Here is an 18,144-nt window from a genome sequence, read left to right as displayed (position 1 = left end):
ACAAATTTAACTTGCAAAAATAAAACATTATGTCATTTTACAGACGGAAAAACCGAGATAAGTGATTTCCCCGTGACACTGAGCAGAGCGGCTGCTGGGCTCAGAGCAGGACTAAGGCACTCATCCGACCTCTGCTCGTCGTGTGTGGCATCACCCCAGCACACCCCAGTGCTCTACCAGTGCAGCTTCCACCACCCCCACACCCACACGGCCAGCGCCTTGCTGCGCTGCTCACAGCGTCCTCTTCACAGGAGGCTGCCAGCCATTACCAGTGAAGAAAGTGGCCATCTTGATGCTAACTAATGTCCATATCTATTGACTAAAAGTGAAATTATTTTTGGAGACCTGATTCTGTACTAATAAAGTCAATAGACTTTCTGTACAGGTTCTTACGCAAGCAATGCGGCTGCAGTCACCTCCCCACCGCACGCTTCTGCAGCACGCAGCCGTTGGGCAATCCAAGCTCAGTACTAGCAGCTAACAGCCAGTAACTCGCTGTGCTGCCCAAGGCAACTGCCTGAACTTCCCCGTGCTGCTTTCTCCCTTCTATGGCAATACAGTAGACCTGTTCCTTCTCAAAGCACTCTAAAAATGAGAAGCGCCATGCAAGGGATATGGGTTAGCTCATCTCCCTCCACTGCTAAAAAAATCCAATCTCGCTCCGACTCCAAAAGTTCACCCACTGGTTTTGTGAATTGCCACTCCTGCTAAAAGAATAAAAGCAGCTCTGTCTAAAGTAAACAACTCAAGATGTCTAAAAATGTCTGACTATCAGTTTAAACACCACATACATACCTGCTGTCGTGGCTTACCCTGGCTGGACACCAGGTGCCCACCAAAGCTGCTCTATCACTGCCCTTCTCAAGTGGACAGGGGAGGAAAACAATATAGTGAAAGGTTCATGGGTCAAGATAGGGACAGAGAGAGATCACTCACCAACTACCTTCATAGCCAAACAGATTCAACTTGGGGAAATTAGTTTACTTTATCATCAATCGGAGTAGCATAATGAGAAATCAAACCCAATCTCAAAAACACCTTCCCCTCACCCCTCTCTCCTTCCCGGGCTTATCTTCACTCCTGCATTCTCCACCTCCTTGCCCCGAGCAGCACACAGGAACAGGGAATGGGGGTTGCAGCCAGTTCATCACATCTTGCCTCTGCCACTTCCTCCTCCTCATGTTTTTCCCCTGCTCCAGCGTGGGGTCCTACCCACGGGATACAGTTCTTCACGAACTGCTCCAACATCCTACAATGTCCTAGAGCAGGGCACTTCACAGGCATTTCCCCTTCCTTCCCTCCCATGGCTCAACATCAAAGAACAGGAGGCTTTCAAGAGCTGCAGCAACTTGGGCAGTCAACTGAGGACATCATGATCTCTCCCAGAATTTCCACATACTACTAAAATTCACCCCTTCAAAACCCACCCCAACTACTAATCGCATTCCGTACTCACACGTCTATCAAAAGCAGACTGTTCCAGTGCAGAGTCTTAATTAAAATCTATCAGATGTTGTTGAATTACAGAAAAATCTTTCTACACTTCATATGCTTAGCATACCTTAATACAAAGCAAGAGTCATTGGCAAGCTTTCCTACCAGATTTTACCTGTACACATGATTAATCAGCAGTTCAGAGAGAAAAACAAAAATTTTGAAAATATATTATTTGAGAACAGCAGCATCTTAAGGCCCAACAATAGACAACCCCCGTACTAAACACAGCAGGGGAAAACCACACCTGGAAGCAATTCTGTAGCCCAACAGACAAAATGCAGAACAACCACCAGCCAGGAAACTACCTCACCAATTAGTATTCTGTTCAGTGGCCATGAATAAAAGATTCCAATTTTCAACAAGATTCTATTTTACCAGATATGGTGCAGACCACAACGCAACGGCAGGCCTTGCCGCAGACAAGCTGTGTTGGTACAGTACAAGCAACATCATGAGACAGCAGATTCTTTAACCCTTAAACCAGGACCAAAGCTACTCCAGCACCTCACCTCTCCATCTGCCCAACAGGCTGCAGAAAAGTCAGTCAGGCCTCCGCCTAAGCGGGCTGTATGCGGCACGGCGGCAGGGAAAAAGCTCCCACCCTGATTTAATCATCAGCTTTTATCACACATCCTGATGTACACTCTTCTAATAAATATGGAAAAATTGAATAGAGCCTCTCAAAACCGAACAGCCCTAGATGCAGTTGCATTAACTCTATTAGCTTGCCTGGACTTTCAGATCTAGTTCCATCAATTATCTCACAGGTGAAGTTTAAATATTCAGCATTTTCCCAGAACAAAATGACAGGACCATTGGCAAAAAACCCTAATGCTGCCGGAGCAGCTCAAGCAAGTATTTTTTTCAGGAAAAAAAGCATGATTTATTCTACAAAGCAGAGAACTTCAACTGAAGTGAGTTTTTGTTGTGTGGTTTTTCTTCCCCCACGGAGTTAATGTGAAGTGACAAAAGATTCTGCTACAGGGAAAAGGGAAGTAGAATTCTGAAGTTCACTAAAGATGACAAAAGGATTTAGGTGGCCCTCCATTTTATTTATCTTTATCCTTAGTAAAAAAGAATTGTAAGCACCCTGGAGACATGAGGTAGCTACAAAGGAAAGTCACAGGACCACAGGTGACAACACAAAATCCTAACTTAAGTTCCGTGTACTACCAGATCGCAAACGCCATTTCTCCAGGAACTTCTTTAACAGTACTGAACCCCAGCGACTCCAGTACCTGCAGAGCCAGAACCCCAGAATGTCATTTAAACCCACGTTTGCATCTCTGCAAGAGCATATGGCACGTGGGGGGAATTCTCTCCTTCACTGCTCCCTCTGTCTCCTCCTCTCCTCCTCCCTTCCATTGTTTTTAAGATCAAAAGCTTTGTTCTCCTGATTAGTAATTAAGTCCCAGTCACCCACTCCAATTTTTCAAAGAGTAATTAAAAGGTTATCAACGAGAAACAGGCAAGATACAGGTATTCCTGTTGTATCTGTAAATAGGTCACCCTGGTAGATAATTCAGCTCTTATCACTACTGTCACATAATTTTAAGATCAAACAAAATACTTAATCTTTCAGTCAATTAAATATGGCCAAAGAGATCATACAGTTTTTAACTGCACACACAGCGTATTGACGGCAATCCTTCTCTTAACTCTTCAGCCATTTGTCAGGGAAGAAGGATGAGTATCTCTAACAAGCAACAGCAACCTGAACAGAAGACACTGTGCAGAATGCGGAGACGTGGGCTACAAAACAAATTCTTCACAGCGCCAGCGAGCTAAAGGCAGCGCGGATTTCTTCTTTGAGTACGAAGCTATTGCAGTAACGATCTGCAAACATTTTCTCTAACCCTACTCACTGTAGACATCAGAATGGGGCAGTTTCTTGCAGCTGTGGAAATACACACCTCCTAGTAACTTCTGTGGAAATGCAAACTGCACTACTGAGGCTCTGGCTAGGGTAAAGACTTATTTTTCTTGATACACTGGCTCAAACAAAGATTATCTCAGCCAAATAAATTCAGTACCATGGAAACATTTCCTTTCAACAGGAAAGGCAGACCAGAAGACAACACAATCACCTACCCATGTCACGCGGGAAGGAAAACCCATGGGTTTTAAGATCATAAAAGTCACCCCAGCATTGCTCTGCGTGCACGCAAGTGATCAGTCTCTCCCGGTAAAAAAAGATTGCACACTGTGTCCCTTGGGCTTTCCAAAGCAATTTTAAACATCTTTGGAAGGAAAAATAAATCTGATTTCCTAAATTGACCGGTCCTATCTTGAGTGTAAATTCAGTGGCTCCCTTTGGTAAAACAGAATTAGGTATCTGAAATGAATGACTTGTCAGATACATTGTAAATGTATTTTCCCTGGATCTGAGTGCAAGCCTGAAACTTCAAATAAGGAAATTAGCAACTAATTTAAGATTCTCACATTAAAAGCATCCTGCAAATTACCAGCAGCAGATGAAAAAGCTTGAAGATGTCATGTGGCTTTCCTTCTTTGCTACGTTTTTTTCTTGTTAACTACTGTCTGGTTATGTCACATAACAACAGTCTGACACAAAAAGGTGCAGAGAGTCTCCCAACTCCCATAGCAATCTTAGATCCATAAATAACTCCAAATATTCAAATTTTAGTCAGGTCTCTGCTGAGATTCTAAGCCCAGCACGGCGGGAAACCAATCAGGAAACCAACCTGATTGGAGCCTCCTCGTAACAATGCCACAATCAGCAAAGCACAATGGGAATCTGCAACAAGACCACGCTTGAGTAGCTGCAGTTCTCGGAGCAGGTCTCCACATGCATCCCTCTGATCCCACTGGCAGTTCAGAATCGTTAGGAACTTGAAGGACGAGCATTTGGGAGAGTTTGGTCTGGTGTAACAAGCACAAACACTGCTTATGAGAAGGGAAAGCTACACATCAGCAGCAAAGGGAAGTTACAAATCTTGCCCAAACACGTGAAAACACACAGCTCTCCTACCCAAGTCAAGGGAGAGAAAAATCTGCAGCCATCACTGTTGCCAGGTTTCAAAGAAGACTGTTAGAGTGGTCCCTGTTGAAAGCCAGTGGATGGTGTTGGGAAAAAAACCAGATTATTTGAGAGAAGCTGAAGGAGCAAAGGCTTGGAAACAAGCTCTGACTTTAGCCAACAAAGCAAAGTCATGGCACAGAAAGATGACAACAGCCCTGGATGTCTAAATTAAGACACTGAAACACATTTAATACACACATACTCATCACAAACGCACAATGCAAATTCCCTAATAAACAGTAAAGCAGTTTATTACCAAATGTCTCATTGGATTAAGTCTGCTCTTATTCTATTAGGGAACTTTCACACCACATTACGTTGCAAGACAACAGGGTGTTTGCCAGCACACGATGAACGCAATTATTAACCCCTTCTCAGAAAAGCACATAGACACGACACTGTTACACGAGGCCAAGGAAGCTCTTAGGAATATATGGCTTAAACGGACCAGCAGAGTTTTGAGAAAGACTGAGATGACTAACCATCCTCCATCCCTCAGCACAGGAAGCGCCATCAGCACCAAGGTCATTCTCTTAGCCCAGTCAAGCAGCCACGACCTACTGAACTGTATCAGTGATGCTCAACAATGTAAGCTCAAGAGCAGGAGAAGCAGAGATACAGTTCCACTCTCCTAATCGTTTCGTTGATCAGCCTTGAATACACTGAACCAAACAGCTGACTTCTCTACAGAAGCACACTTTTCCCCCCCCGCTTCTTTTACACTTGCTTACAGCTTATTTTGGCCCGCCTCCTGGTAGCATGAGCTTTGATGAATGACGCATGGTCATCCATCTTCGAGTGCTGCACTTTGATGATGAATTGAGTACATTTGGAAAGCAGCCTGAGAAAAAAACAAAATTGATAGCCACAGGAAAAAAGGAGAAAGAAGAAAAAAGAAAAACACACAACATTGGGCAACACTTACAGAGTTTAATGAGGTGAGATTGATGTATAAAAAAAAAAAATATTAGATGAACAAAGAAGTGAGACACCAAACAGCACAGAGAAGCAAGCTGCAGGTTTTGAAGTCACTAAGCTAGAAAAGTCCAGGGGAAGAATGCAGGAGTCCATCATGCAAGGATCCATATCTCTCGCACTTTTGGAACTCCTCTGTCAGTGCTTTCAGACCTCTAGGAAGCCTCCTCAGTATCTTTCTTTTTTCCTCCATTTATTTCACTTTCCTCCATTGCACTAAATAGACACCTTTTCCTGAACACCTCATCTCCTCATTAGAGATGAAATGTTCCCACATTGCTTTGCGCTCCTGGTTTCATCACGCGACTTACACTTACGTACCCAAGTCACGCATGAAGCCCATTAGTGATGCAGAGGGAGGGGCTTATTTGCCTCCTCACCTTTTCCCAAAATGAAGGGCTACAAATCCTCAGGACAGTATCGAAGCTGTATGGCAGAGATCTGGTGTACCGGCCAACTGCAGGAAGATGCCCTTGCTGTTAACTTCTATCTATAATCATACCGTGCTTACCACTAGCTCAGAGCAAAACCTGGATGCAACCTGTCTACATCATCTTACTAATTTACTCCAGAACACCCTACTGCTGAATCCGTCTCATTGCTGGATCTTGCTTCTCCAGCAGACCCTCCCAGTGACATCCAGAGGGCAAAATGAAACATCTGGCATTGCCGACAAGCAGAGCAGTTTGCCAGAGGGCACCTCAGGGCAAGCGCAGCACGGACTGCTCACCAAACAGAGTTTTCTGAGCAGAATTTTATACCAGATGTAGGCATCATTCATGTAATACTCAAAGCAAAGCACTATGCTACCTTCTGATTAAATGATGAGGTCCCATAATTAAGATGATTGTCAAGCACAGTGTGCAAGCCGAAGATACGATTTATTTGCATAACTGAAATGATCTACATAAAGAGCTGATTTTCACCAGTGATTCTCTAACTCAGATTTTCAAGTTGGGTTAGACAAGACACTGAGGTCAAAGGATCTGTCCTAAAGTGGTTTGAACTAAAATTAATTTCAGGACTGTCCGTGACTACAGCATTCTTACTAGGGATTCTAACCTTGGATGCTACCACTGTTTCTATTACTTTTTGAATATATTACTGTCAGACTTCAGCTGCAGTCAGACACCACATCAGAAAACAGCAGTCATGTCACAAGTTACCAAGCTGATTTCATCTATGCCTCAGATCTAGAGGTCCGAGATCATAACTTCTTCAAATGCAGAAGTCTGACATATCATATAATATTTGCTATCACAGCAATACATTCTTTTTAAAAAATCAGCCTCTCATTTAACTTTTTTATTAATACCAAGATTGTACCTGAAAATCTCAGAGATTGGAATCCATGGAGAGTCTTCATACAAAACTGTATTACTCGTTAACTCCTCACCCCTAAAGATCCGTTTAGTCAGTTGTGAGAGAGCATCACCCCTGTCCGGCTACTGAACAGACTGGAAGTCAGGGAATTAGCCAAATGCACCCACCAAGCATTTGGCAGAGCTATAAACTGAAATCCATTATCCATCCTCCCACTCAGAGAATCTCTTTTGGATTGAGGGAAGCTGCTCTGCACATTAGCTCTGCTTTCCTCTTGCTCCATTTTCTAATTAACTTCTCTGGATGTCTAGAACGACTCTTGATAAATCATTACTGTCAGGCATTCAGAGAAACATTTCAAACTTTATCAGAGATAAGAAATCAAAACAACTATAAAAGAACTGCTCATGAAGAAGCACTCCCAGTTTATTGCAGCATAAACCTCCAACCTAGATTTAATCCCAGTGGCAGAAATGGGAACACTTTTATAAACATCACTGTTATGAACAATGTACCTTGTTCTCAGATTCCCCTGCTGAGGCAGTCCATCGTAGATAGATAATACATCAAAATCTTCCTCTAATGCAAAGGACTGGAAAACAAGCTGTATCCTGTTCTGCTCCTCGGCAGTGATTGTCCACGTGCAGTTTGCATAATTTGGGTATCCATATGGAAAGCCTGGACTCTGTATTGTCCCGTTTGGGCCCTGCAAAGTGTGACTGCAGTTCTGGGCTGGCAAGAGAAAAGACAAAAGTACAAGTCAAATGATTTTAGATACACATTTACTATCTTCACCATCAAAACAGATCATACAGGATGCTTTGCATTGAATTTGTTCTCAGTTTGTGGTCCTAGTGAGCAGATAAAGGTAAAATCTAAAGGTGCACCTTTGTCCTCCCTGCAGGAACCTGGCCCCCAGATACCCATCTCCTGGGCACTGCAAACACAACGGGCTAACAACAGCTGGATTCCAGCAGCTGCTGACTGCAACTGGGAACAGACGCAGACATCCTTTCACAGCCCACGCTAAAGTCCAACATACCCTTCATCAAACACTGTGCATTTAGGGATTTAACTCGTTTCAAGAGTGCCTGGCCCTGCTGGGTGCCCCAAGCATGAGGGGTTCAGAGGCCACAAACAAGCAGAAGGACAGTGCCAAAGCTGACCGCCTCTTTTATCCTTCGTTACACTCGAATAAGAGACAGGAGACCAGGGCTCAACTGTGCAGACGAAGAGAGACAGACCACCCCTCACCTTGAAAGGCCAGAAACTAATGGACACAATACATAATGAGGAACTGAGTCACCAAATGAGTTGTCTGCCTGGACAAGACTGCATGAAAACTGAATGGCAAAAGATCAGAAATTACAGTTGTCCTGGCTCCAGAAAGAACAGGACACAGCTCAAAGGCTTTCATGCACAAACCATTCTTGAATAGCTATTTGCAATGAAAAAAAAAAAAAAAAAAACCTACACCCAAATCTTTGCAGCTTCCTGGAATAGCAGTTCTTTTTTCCCCGTCCACATTCTTTCAAGTAACCACTGCTCACTAGCCTGAAACTCCCTCTGAGCAGGGAGAAGAGCCGATGGTTTTTGTACAGGGCCTTTCCACACAGACTGCCATAAGCAAGGGGCGTGTTCCCACTTGGGTCTCTGGTCTGCGTACCCCAAACTGGAAACCGTTCCACTGCAAAGCAATCTGGACTGTGGCCCAGAGCCAAGAGCTGCCATCACCAGTAACACTACACCCCCCTGTTAGACCTGATACGGGGACACAGGGAAGAAACTGTTGGGTAGACCCAGCCTTCTCAGGCTGCTCTGTTTTCTCTCACCTAGTTCTGGAAGGTTTCCCCTCCTCAGGCAGGCTCAACACATAGCAAATGTCTTCCAATAAGTATTCCTAAAGACCTGTGTAGAGCTACACATTCTGAGAACAAAAGCCCAGTCCTGTACCCACCAGCTAAGCACTTAAAACCTCCCTCAAATCCATTTTCCTTCCCCAAAGCAGCAACTGTGAACACTCCATCCCAAAGATGAAGATCAACTGCCATGATGTACAATTTCTGGATATATGATATTTTCTTTCCTCTGGGGAAAGAGGTATATAAATATGTTTTGGGAACAGCCTAAATGACAAATTCTCCTTAGTGTTTTCCCCTCTCTTCACTGCTGCTTTACGCAAATGTCTTTTGAGGCACAAATTAAAATTCACTCCAAACAAAGTGGTATGACTCCTACTGGCTTTAAGGGAATAACTCCCCCACACCAAAACCAAACTGCAGACAGTTTGCAAGGCAACTGTTGAGAGGCCCAAAGCAGAATTTCACCTTTTTCCTATAGCCAGCATCAGAGCTGCTGATCACTGCTGCCTGCATTGGCTCCAGCTTTTCTTACCGATGCTGGTTTGTTTACCCCTGCTTATTTACATAACCAAGGCTTTCAAGTTGAAATGAATTAGATTAAAAATTACTTCTTTGATTTCTCATTGCTTTTTTCAAGGGCTGCAATGGCATTTGCACTTCTGAGTGCCAACCAGCTACAGGTAAAGAACTGCAGACTAGTGCTCATTAAAGCCAATTATAATTAGATTGACCTACTTTGGTGCAAAAACGCTTAGTGGGACTACTCTCTGCAAGACAGGGTTTACACCTTTATGAATCTAAAATGGTCAATCATATTTACTACCCAGAGAACCTTTTTGTATCATGTTTATCACATCAATGAGAGTTACGACAGCCCCATAATCCACCTGGGACTAAAACTGAGCTAGACACATAACTCGTTGACAAGGGCAGACTAAAGTACTTTGCATTTCTATAGCACCTGGCATCTGCTGCTCTCAGCGCATTTTGTCAATATATAATAGATACAAGAGTGAAATCTATCTCCCTCCTCCACTTAGTTCCATTTATTTGTACAGTTCACTGAAAGGATGTATTAGCTCGATGCCAGAAAGCTGCACGGGACTGGGAATATTACCTTATCACGGAGTGGTAAAATTAGGCCCAGTTTGGTTCAATAACTTGGAGACTGCCAAAGATCCATAAGCTTCAGTTCTCTAAAATTCTATCACATCCTCTTTCCTTCAACCAGACTGGCACTCAGTAGGCAATGTGGGGATACTGAATCTGTCTCTACTGCCTATTTTTTATTTTAATCATAAGTAAATGTCATCAGAATAATTTAAGGAAATTGGGAAATTAAAGAGGCTGTATCTCTCAGTTTCCTGATGGTATAAAAGCTACTGACGCTGCACAAAGTTCAGAAAATAAATTCAAGGTCAGAGACATCATGTTTCAAACACTTCCAAGGTCATATGAAAGGCAACAAGCTTTAAGATCAATATAAATTGATGCCATCCGCACATAACTAGTGATTAAAACAAAGAACAAACAAAGGCCAAAAAAATGTACGTAATCTTAAACCTAACTGAAGATACAAATAAATAACAGGAAATAAGGGCACAGTCTTACGACATATCAAATCAATCTACTGAAGCTATTTACATGTTCACGATTTTGATCAAGATGTGCTTTGGACACAGCTAGAATAAAATTGCTTATTGTGAACCAAAATTTGTTTTCCAAAAGCTGGCAAACTGGAAAACAATATATTCTTTGTCAACTGTAATAGCAGGGAACTTCATTTACATTGGACACTGCGGGAAGAAGTCAGCAGGCATGGGAAAGAGATCCAGGAAGCCCTAAAGAACTTCTGCATACTCTCTAATTTGCTTTCAGGTTTGAGTTAGCTCAGCTCAGGCTTGACTGACAAAACCTTACCTAAAATCTAAGGTACACGAAAAGGAAACACCCCATTTCTCCTCTGAAGACTTGCAAAAACATTTCTCTTTATCCCTTTGGCCAAGGAGCGTGAATAAGTAGAAAGGTGTGAAAGGACAATGCCAGAGTCTGCGCCATAAAGTTCCAGGTGAATTCAGATTTGACAGAGGACAACAGTCTTCTAAAATTTCCAGAGCGTTCTCTCCAACCCAGAAGCTTGGCAGGAGGCACCTCCACGCTCTGCACTCAAGCAAGGGGAACGCAGCAGCTACCCTCACGGATCAGTCAGCCGCCGGCCCTGCTCTTCACCTCAGCTCTGATGGGGCTATGCCAGGCGACCCCAAGAACCAGCGGCAATGCCAGGACAAGCTGCACCCGGGGCCCGCTGCCTTCTCACCCTCTGTAGATCAGCCATCAGCCCTGGCATCAGAGGAACTACAGCCCTTCCAGCAGGGCCGCCTTTCCCCCTCTCAATTGCCACTCTTCCTTCAAAAGCTACAACAGTGAATGAGAACGGTAAATACACAAAGCTAAGTGAGCAGAGGTCAGTCGCCAGCAGGCTCGGTGTGGCAGTGCAAATCTTTATGTAGATATTCCAGCGTCTCCTACTATTACCCACAGACTCATACTTTCTGAAGGTGTAACACCAACATGAAACCCATCAGTGGATATGCGTTTGTGGGCACATGTCCTACTTTGCGATGGAGATGACCAGTCTGAGAATGGAGCTAATTCCAACTTGTACTGTGCCAAATCAACCTACTATTTTCAATTCTGGAAAGTGGTTTATGACGAGAGTATACCTTTTTAATGAATGCATCAGTAGTTTTATTGCAGTAGCTCTTAAAGTTTCCACACAAGGACAAATGCATTACCATACTTGGCACTGTGTAGCGGGCAGAGCCCTTCTCCAAAGGGATCACAGTCTAAGTGGGAAGAAGAAAACACAACTCAAGGAAACCCACACTAGTGGAGAGCTTGGAGCTCTGCAGAAAAACATCTTTACCCAGGGGCACAACCACTTCCTCAGCGATAAGAGCTTAAAGGTCAGCTTTACCAGACTCCACCTACAAAACTTGTTTTGTGCAATATACACTGCTTGAACAAGGTAAACAGACTACTCAGCTTCATTTCTGGTTCATCTGCACCAGGAAAATGATGAAATATTTATTTTGCAATATGCTCACAGAACTGGATTTCTAACAGAAATATGGGCTGCCTACAGCATTTTATAATACACAGCTAATCTAAATGCCACAAAACTTAACATGACTGAACACTTAACCAAAAAAAAAATATCAGTTGAATACAACTCTGTCTGCCTCTTGCTGAAACAGGAAAGCTGCAAACCCTATAAGCTTCATTCCGGGTATCGATCAGCCTCTTGCCACAAGGAGGGCAGGAAGAATGTCCTTGCACTCAAAATCCAAGACTTCTTTTGACAGCACAAACTACATGACTAGAGACAGAACCTAGTGGGAGGTTTACTTACACCGTGTACCTCAAGTTTAGACACGTGTGCATGGGAGCGTTCTCGTGTCAGTCACTCCAGCTTTAGGGCGGCCTCTGTCTAATGCCACCTGGCTAGCTGAGCTCTGGAGCAGACCCAGGTCACCCCCCAGGGACTGCAGTGTGGGTAGTATTAACTGGGTCTCACGTCGTCAGCGTCCCATGGCTGGCAGTCACGATGGTCACTGCACATTGACCAGGTTACACTTATGAAAGGGGAGATTCAATCATTCAACCACATTCATAGCAACAGAATTCTGTTGTCATTCAAATAAGCAACATTTACACCCAGGAGCGAGCTGCCTTGGCTGCCGTACCCTTCGAGCCCTTGGCTGGGACAGGGTTTCGTCACTCGACATAGAATTTGAACAGCTCTGCAGGCTCAGATAAACCTGTACATTCAAATTCTGTCACGACAAATTTTCACTAAGATGTCAGAAGCTAAGTAACAAAGGTGCTGTCTGACACAGAAGTGCAAAGGTACAAAACATCATCTTCCACGTACTTTCAATTCATTAAACTTACCAGGCCAGATCCACGCCGGTATAAATCAAGAAAGTATTTTAGCCATGTTGATTTACACCATATTAATATCTAAGGAAGCAATACTTTATACAGAGGGAAACCGAATTTACTTCTGAAGTACTTCCTAAAATATAAGTTGATGCACTTTGTTTCTCAGCAGAAACCTAATTTTGCCAACACTGATGTATGGTCACTGCACAATTCGAAAGCAACAAACATCAAATCACATACACCAGCTTGCTCTCAGCAGTAACATCTATTGGTGATACACGGCTGTCTTCTCCTTAATGCAGCAGGTTTTGGTATTGTCATTTTCTTTAGTTATTGTTACTTAAGCACAAATGTTTCTGTTTTGTGTTGTTCTAGCCTATTCAATGAAACAAACAAAAAGCCTTTCCTCAAGACAACCGAAATCCATATCCTGCCAACACACAAACACATTCCATCCCAGCCTAAAATTCCAGGAGCAAGTCCTGCTCACACATCAGCAACTTCCAAATTTGTTCTATTCACATTACTGGCCAGAGTCACTCAACCTCACTGCATAAAGTTCTTCACCCCAAGACGCTAGATCCCAACTCGGGAGCAGCTCTCAAACGCTGACACAGGTTTTCAGCCTCCCCCAAGGGCACGTCTGGAGGCTGTGATGAGCAGGGTGGAGCTCACAGATGGAGACGCAGTTAGAAGAGCCAAACTCCGGGCAGGAGTGTCCCAGCTTTCTTTGTGGGATGACACCCGTGAAACTAAGACTCGTTCAGCTTCTCACACAAGTGGGTACACGTCACAGCACAGGATCAACGCCTCAGGTCCGCACTGAGCACTCCCCTTCGCGTGATGGCACAAACCCTGTTCGGAAGAGACCTCGGAACAGGGGGTGTCAGGAGCGGGTTGTGACATGGTCACAGCCAGCTTCTTCACGCAGGTCTTTTCACTACCCTCTCCCCAGAAAGAACACTCTAAAAACTCACCCTCTGTATTGAACAGATCATCTTTGAGAACTCTTTTTTTTAAAACACTGTTTGATCTGCCATCTAAATAGGAAAAATGTTCCTTTTCCCAATGTTTACTGTTTTGAATGATCTATCAGCAACTACTTATGCTTCCTTAAGCAGCAGTCTTCTAACTCATTACAGGCAATCACAAACAGCATGTAGTTTACCCATGGCCTAGCTTTGCTTCTCTTGCTCACACACTTCAAGCGAACAAACAGGGGAAGTACCTTCACACTTCATAAATCTAAGCCTTGTTTCCCTAAGTATTCACCTTTTCATAATTTTAACTTAACCTACAATCTTATATCAAAGCCTTCTGGGTAATAAATAATACAGAGACATTCCATTAACTATAACTTTTAATCAAAAGCCAGTGGATCCACGAACATCATCAAGGGGATGATTTACATCTCAGATAGCCAGTGCCTTTTTCTCTCTGAACACACGGAGTGATGACTTGAAGAATGGGAGGTCAAAGAACATGCATTTTATCTGAATCCAGCTCATGCCACTACTGCCAAGTCCAGAAAGAATTATAACATCCACCTCAAATCAAAAGCAGTATGTGACTTTTCAGCAGGACGGCACAATACTGTGATACTGCAAATCAAACATATCGTTCTTGAAACCAACTTAGTCACCTCCAGCTCTCTGGAGAGAGACATTACTTCCATTTCATTCCAACAGTCTTTCACTCCCACTCTGTCATCACTTTCTGCCCCTTTCAGTGCTGCCCAGGCTCATAGACTGTTATTGCAGAGATCTGTTACATTTAGGCATTGTTCCAACATTAGCATAACAATTCAATTTTAAGGGCGTCCCAAGTAGAAAGAAGAGAGGAACAGAAAATATGATAGTGAAGATGCTGTAATAATGTACTTTGTTTTTACCACACGTGCCCTCCCTTCCTCTTCCAACCAAAAAATTTGTCTTGGAAGATTATGCAAATTTCCAACACGTTTGGGATTTCTAGTCACACTGCAACGAGCACCTACACAGAAACAAAGGCACCAAAGACTGGAGATGTTGAGGTCAACAGACCCAAAAATTTTGCAAAGCACTATTATAGAATAAATGAACCCAACCTGTTCAATGATGTTTCTGAACCCCCAGTGAGGTTCTGGACTCTCCTCAGCCTTCTGTATCTGTCCTGAAGTGTAAAGTCCAAAACTGGACAGAGTGCTTCAGCTAAGCCCAAGGCCGAGCTGACCACTGCCTCATCGATCCGGTTGGGATGCCAACTGTCACCCGCACTGGTACATTCCCTCCTCTATGCCCAGCTAACCTTCTCCTTCAAAGTAAGTCATCTCTGCTTTATTGTACTTCCAGTTTGTGTTTCATTACTGAACCTTGAAAGGGCATATACTTCTGATAGCAAGGTCAAAGGAGTTCTGACACGCTGTAAAGATAAAAGGACACGTCCAATTTCAGGTAACATCAAAAGCCGTTGCAGCACAAAACTTGAAATCCCAAGAACATGACACTGCACATATGTCCTGTCTTACAGCTGCACTGCAATCCCCTGACATGCTGAGAGGCCAAAGACTTCAGCTGCTGCAAAGCGATGCCTCATTTGGTTAAGCTAGAAATTGCCCAAGTGAGTACACTGGTCACAGCAGCCGCTGCCAGATGTTCCCTCGAGGCTAAAGGCCTCTGTTTGTAACAGAGGGAGAGAGGGAGGGTAGCATGGCACGCTGACCTGACCCAGGCTGTCCCCTGCCAGCTTGCTTCATCCCTATCCTGGAATGGCCTGGAAACAGAAGGGACTTCAGCCTTCAAGACCGTCATCAGATATTTTTTTTTTTCGTTCTTCTTAATTAAAAAGGAGGGATGCAAAAACCACACTACCTGTTGTGCAGCAGGTAAGAACTTGAGCAGCTCTGCAGGGAATACGTCCTCCTGATGGGTTATCAAACAGACATCACAGCACCATGCTGGCTCTCCCCAGGTGCATGATCTAACTTTCTCAATCACTCCTGAAGATTTCTATACCACTTTACCATCTGTAAAGCTTACAATTAAAATGGAATCAAAGCAAGCTAGAAAACAGGACAAGTGTTTAGGAGTAAAGACTTGCACATTGTGAGGGGAAAGGGAGATGGATTCCCTCCTATTTTACTGTTAGAAGAGGAGGCAGCAGGGCTTAAGGACTAATAACAGAAGATACTAAAAAATTACTTGGGAGTTATTTTAATAAGCATCTAAAAAAATCTCTGCTAACGCATTCTTTTTAATATAAGCAGTACCAAAGTAAATACTAGAGAAGTCTGTGTTCATCAAGACACATTAATGACTATATATCTTCCCTATTTACAGCAGTGATCCTAAAAAATACTGCTTTTTGTTTGCACTAACTCAAGTTCGCTAGCTGGAGAGGCTCAGGCATGCACCCTGCTTCATACACCACCTGATCCAATATCCAGTGGATAACAACGGACACAAAGTGAGAAAACGTTTCAAACATGCATCACAAAGAAAACTCTGCTTGGCCAGTAGTGATGAGGAATTTAAACTGCTAAATTACTAATTACTCCGCAACACAGAATGCCTCAGTATCTCCTCAACAAATCATAGTTTTCTCCACCTTCCTTGAAAACATGGTGACAAAAGACTACGTTGATTGCTTCATCTGGAAGGCTCCTGAAGCACGCATGTGTCCAACAAAGCAGTGAAACCAGCTCTGCCTGCTCTGACCTTAACGCAAAAGAAGAGATTGTTTCCACGCTCTGCTGACCTACAGAGATCGCGTTCAGCCAAGCAAGCAGTTTGTTGAGCAAGGAACATACACAGAAAGAAAGAAAACCCCAAACCTTTCAACAACGAACAAAGCACAGGAATCTTGTCAGCAAGGCCAAATACACCACAGCTCACCCTGCTTTAAGCTGAGCTTTACCTGTGCAGTTACTGGTGAAGATTTGCCACACTGCCATCTTTGTGCTTGCTTGAAGCCAGAGTAGAGGACTCAAGAATAAGATTCCTCACGTAAACTGAAGACCTACGTTTCTTCCCACTCTATCCCATACAACAGACACCATGTAAATCCAAAGGCTGCGGCATGGCTACGGGAAGCATTCGCAGTCTCAGGAACATCTCGCACCCCACACACCTCCAGACTGTGCTTTCTCTGCAAAAGGATGATGATCCTCCCCTCTAATCCCGTGGGGAACTAGCACATTTTTCCCTTCCCCAGATCTGAAAGAAGCACCTGGAAAAGGAGCTGCACTTCCCGTGAAACACGTCGAGTTCAATTGCTGTGCTCCACTTAGATCCTGGTCTTTCACGCAGCCGTTCACCTGAATACAGGGGGAGCTGGAGCATATGTGGAGCCAGACTGCAGAGCCCCGCCTGGAACTGACGCTGGGCCACTGCCACCAACGTGTCACGGAATCACTCAACAGACAACATCAACAAGACAAAGTGGAACCAAGCTGCCGAGCCTGCAGTGGGGCCATCTTTGCTGGCAGTAGGGAAGTCTCAGCCCAGCAGTGGTATCCAGAACACCGTCCCTGACTGCAGCCTGAACACACCACGGTGCCAACACAGCTGTACCCTACGGGATTCGAGCTGGCCTCTCCAGAGCCCTGGGCCACACACAGACAGCAGCACTGTCAGCGCCAGGAGGAGAATGTCTTGCACTTTACTCGGCTACACAGTGTGAACATGCCTGATGACTGCAAATCCATGCCAGAGACAAGCCCGGTTACAGAAGGTCCTCACTCTTCTGTCCCTCCCATCAGCATTCTTCAGCATGAACTGACCACCCTACCTCAGATGAGCATAAAAAAAACTGGTGACTTGCTTCACAGGTGATAAGAGGAAAAAAAACCCCACACCTTGTGAGGCAGCAGGCAGGAGTCTTGCACTAATGCACTCGGAGCCTTCAACAAGGGAGAGACCCTTTCATCTGCCCAGCGTACATATCCAGACACGTTCAAGATTCACACATCTGCCACAGAGCCCAACACCCACTGCTGCGAGCTTTCACCGGGCAGGCCAAACCAGCCAACTTCGCTTGTGCTGCTCCAGATCTCAACTTGACCCTGTTCCAACTACACGCACATCTGTCCTAGGACAACAGCGACGAGAGGTGTTTTATTTCATGTCCTTTGCTTGCATTCGAATGAAGAAAAGTCATTCTTTCATTGCAATTCACAAGTTAACTGTCAACTTATCTTAATGGGGCTCTAAGGAACCTTGGCTGAAATCGCTCACGAAATAAGATTTTGAAAACCCCAATCAAACAAAAAGCCTCCAAGCTGAATACTCCAGGAAGAGACAAGAGCTTTAAATGCTTCAAAAACAAATTAAGCAGCCACAGCTGGCTATGCTTTAAGCACACTCTCCAGTTTCTGCCCCAGAGTTGCTTCTAAGAGAAGCAGATCCATTTCCTAGTGCAGATGTTACATGTTTTAAGTCTTGCCCCTCTGTTCCTGCGGGACAGCGTTACACACAGCAGCTTCAGATGCAGCTGAAACGATGGTGCATTGGCTGCATCACA

General features: G+C 44.2%; 1 protein-coding gene across 2 annotated transcripts in view; it reads right to left on the bottom strand.

Moving 5' to 3' along the window:
• CSMD2 (CUB and Sushi multiple domains 2) overlaps nucleotides 1–18,144 on the bottom strand; it is a 306,819-nt gene that overhangs the window by 270,987 nt on the left and 17,688 nt on the right. For both annotated transcript variants that reach the window (XM_075437890.1, XM_075437891.1), the window contains exon 2: nucleotides 7,354–7,570. In XM_075437890.1, coding sequence (XP_075294005.1) covers nucleotides 7,354–7,570 — 217 coding nt within the window. The remainder of the gene's footprint in view (nucleotides 1–7,353; nucleotides 7,571–18,144) is intronic.

This window comes from Opisthocomus hoazin, chromosome 17, assembly GCF_030867145.1.
Source record: "Opisthocomus hoazin isolate bOpiHoa1 chromosome 17, bOpiHoa1.hap1, whole genome shotgun sequence".
Lineage (NCBI taxonomy): Eukaryota > Metazoa > Chordata > Aves > Opisthocomiformes > Opisthocomidae > Opisthocomus > Opisthocomus hoazin.
This window is presented reverse-complemented; position numbering and strand designations above follow the sequence as displayed.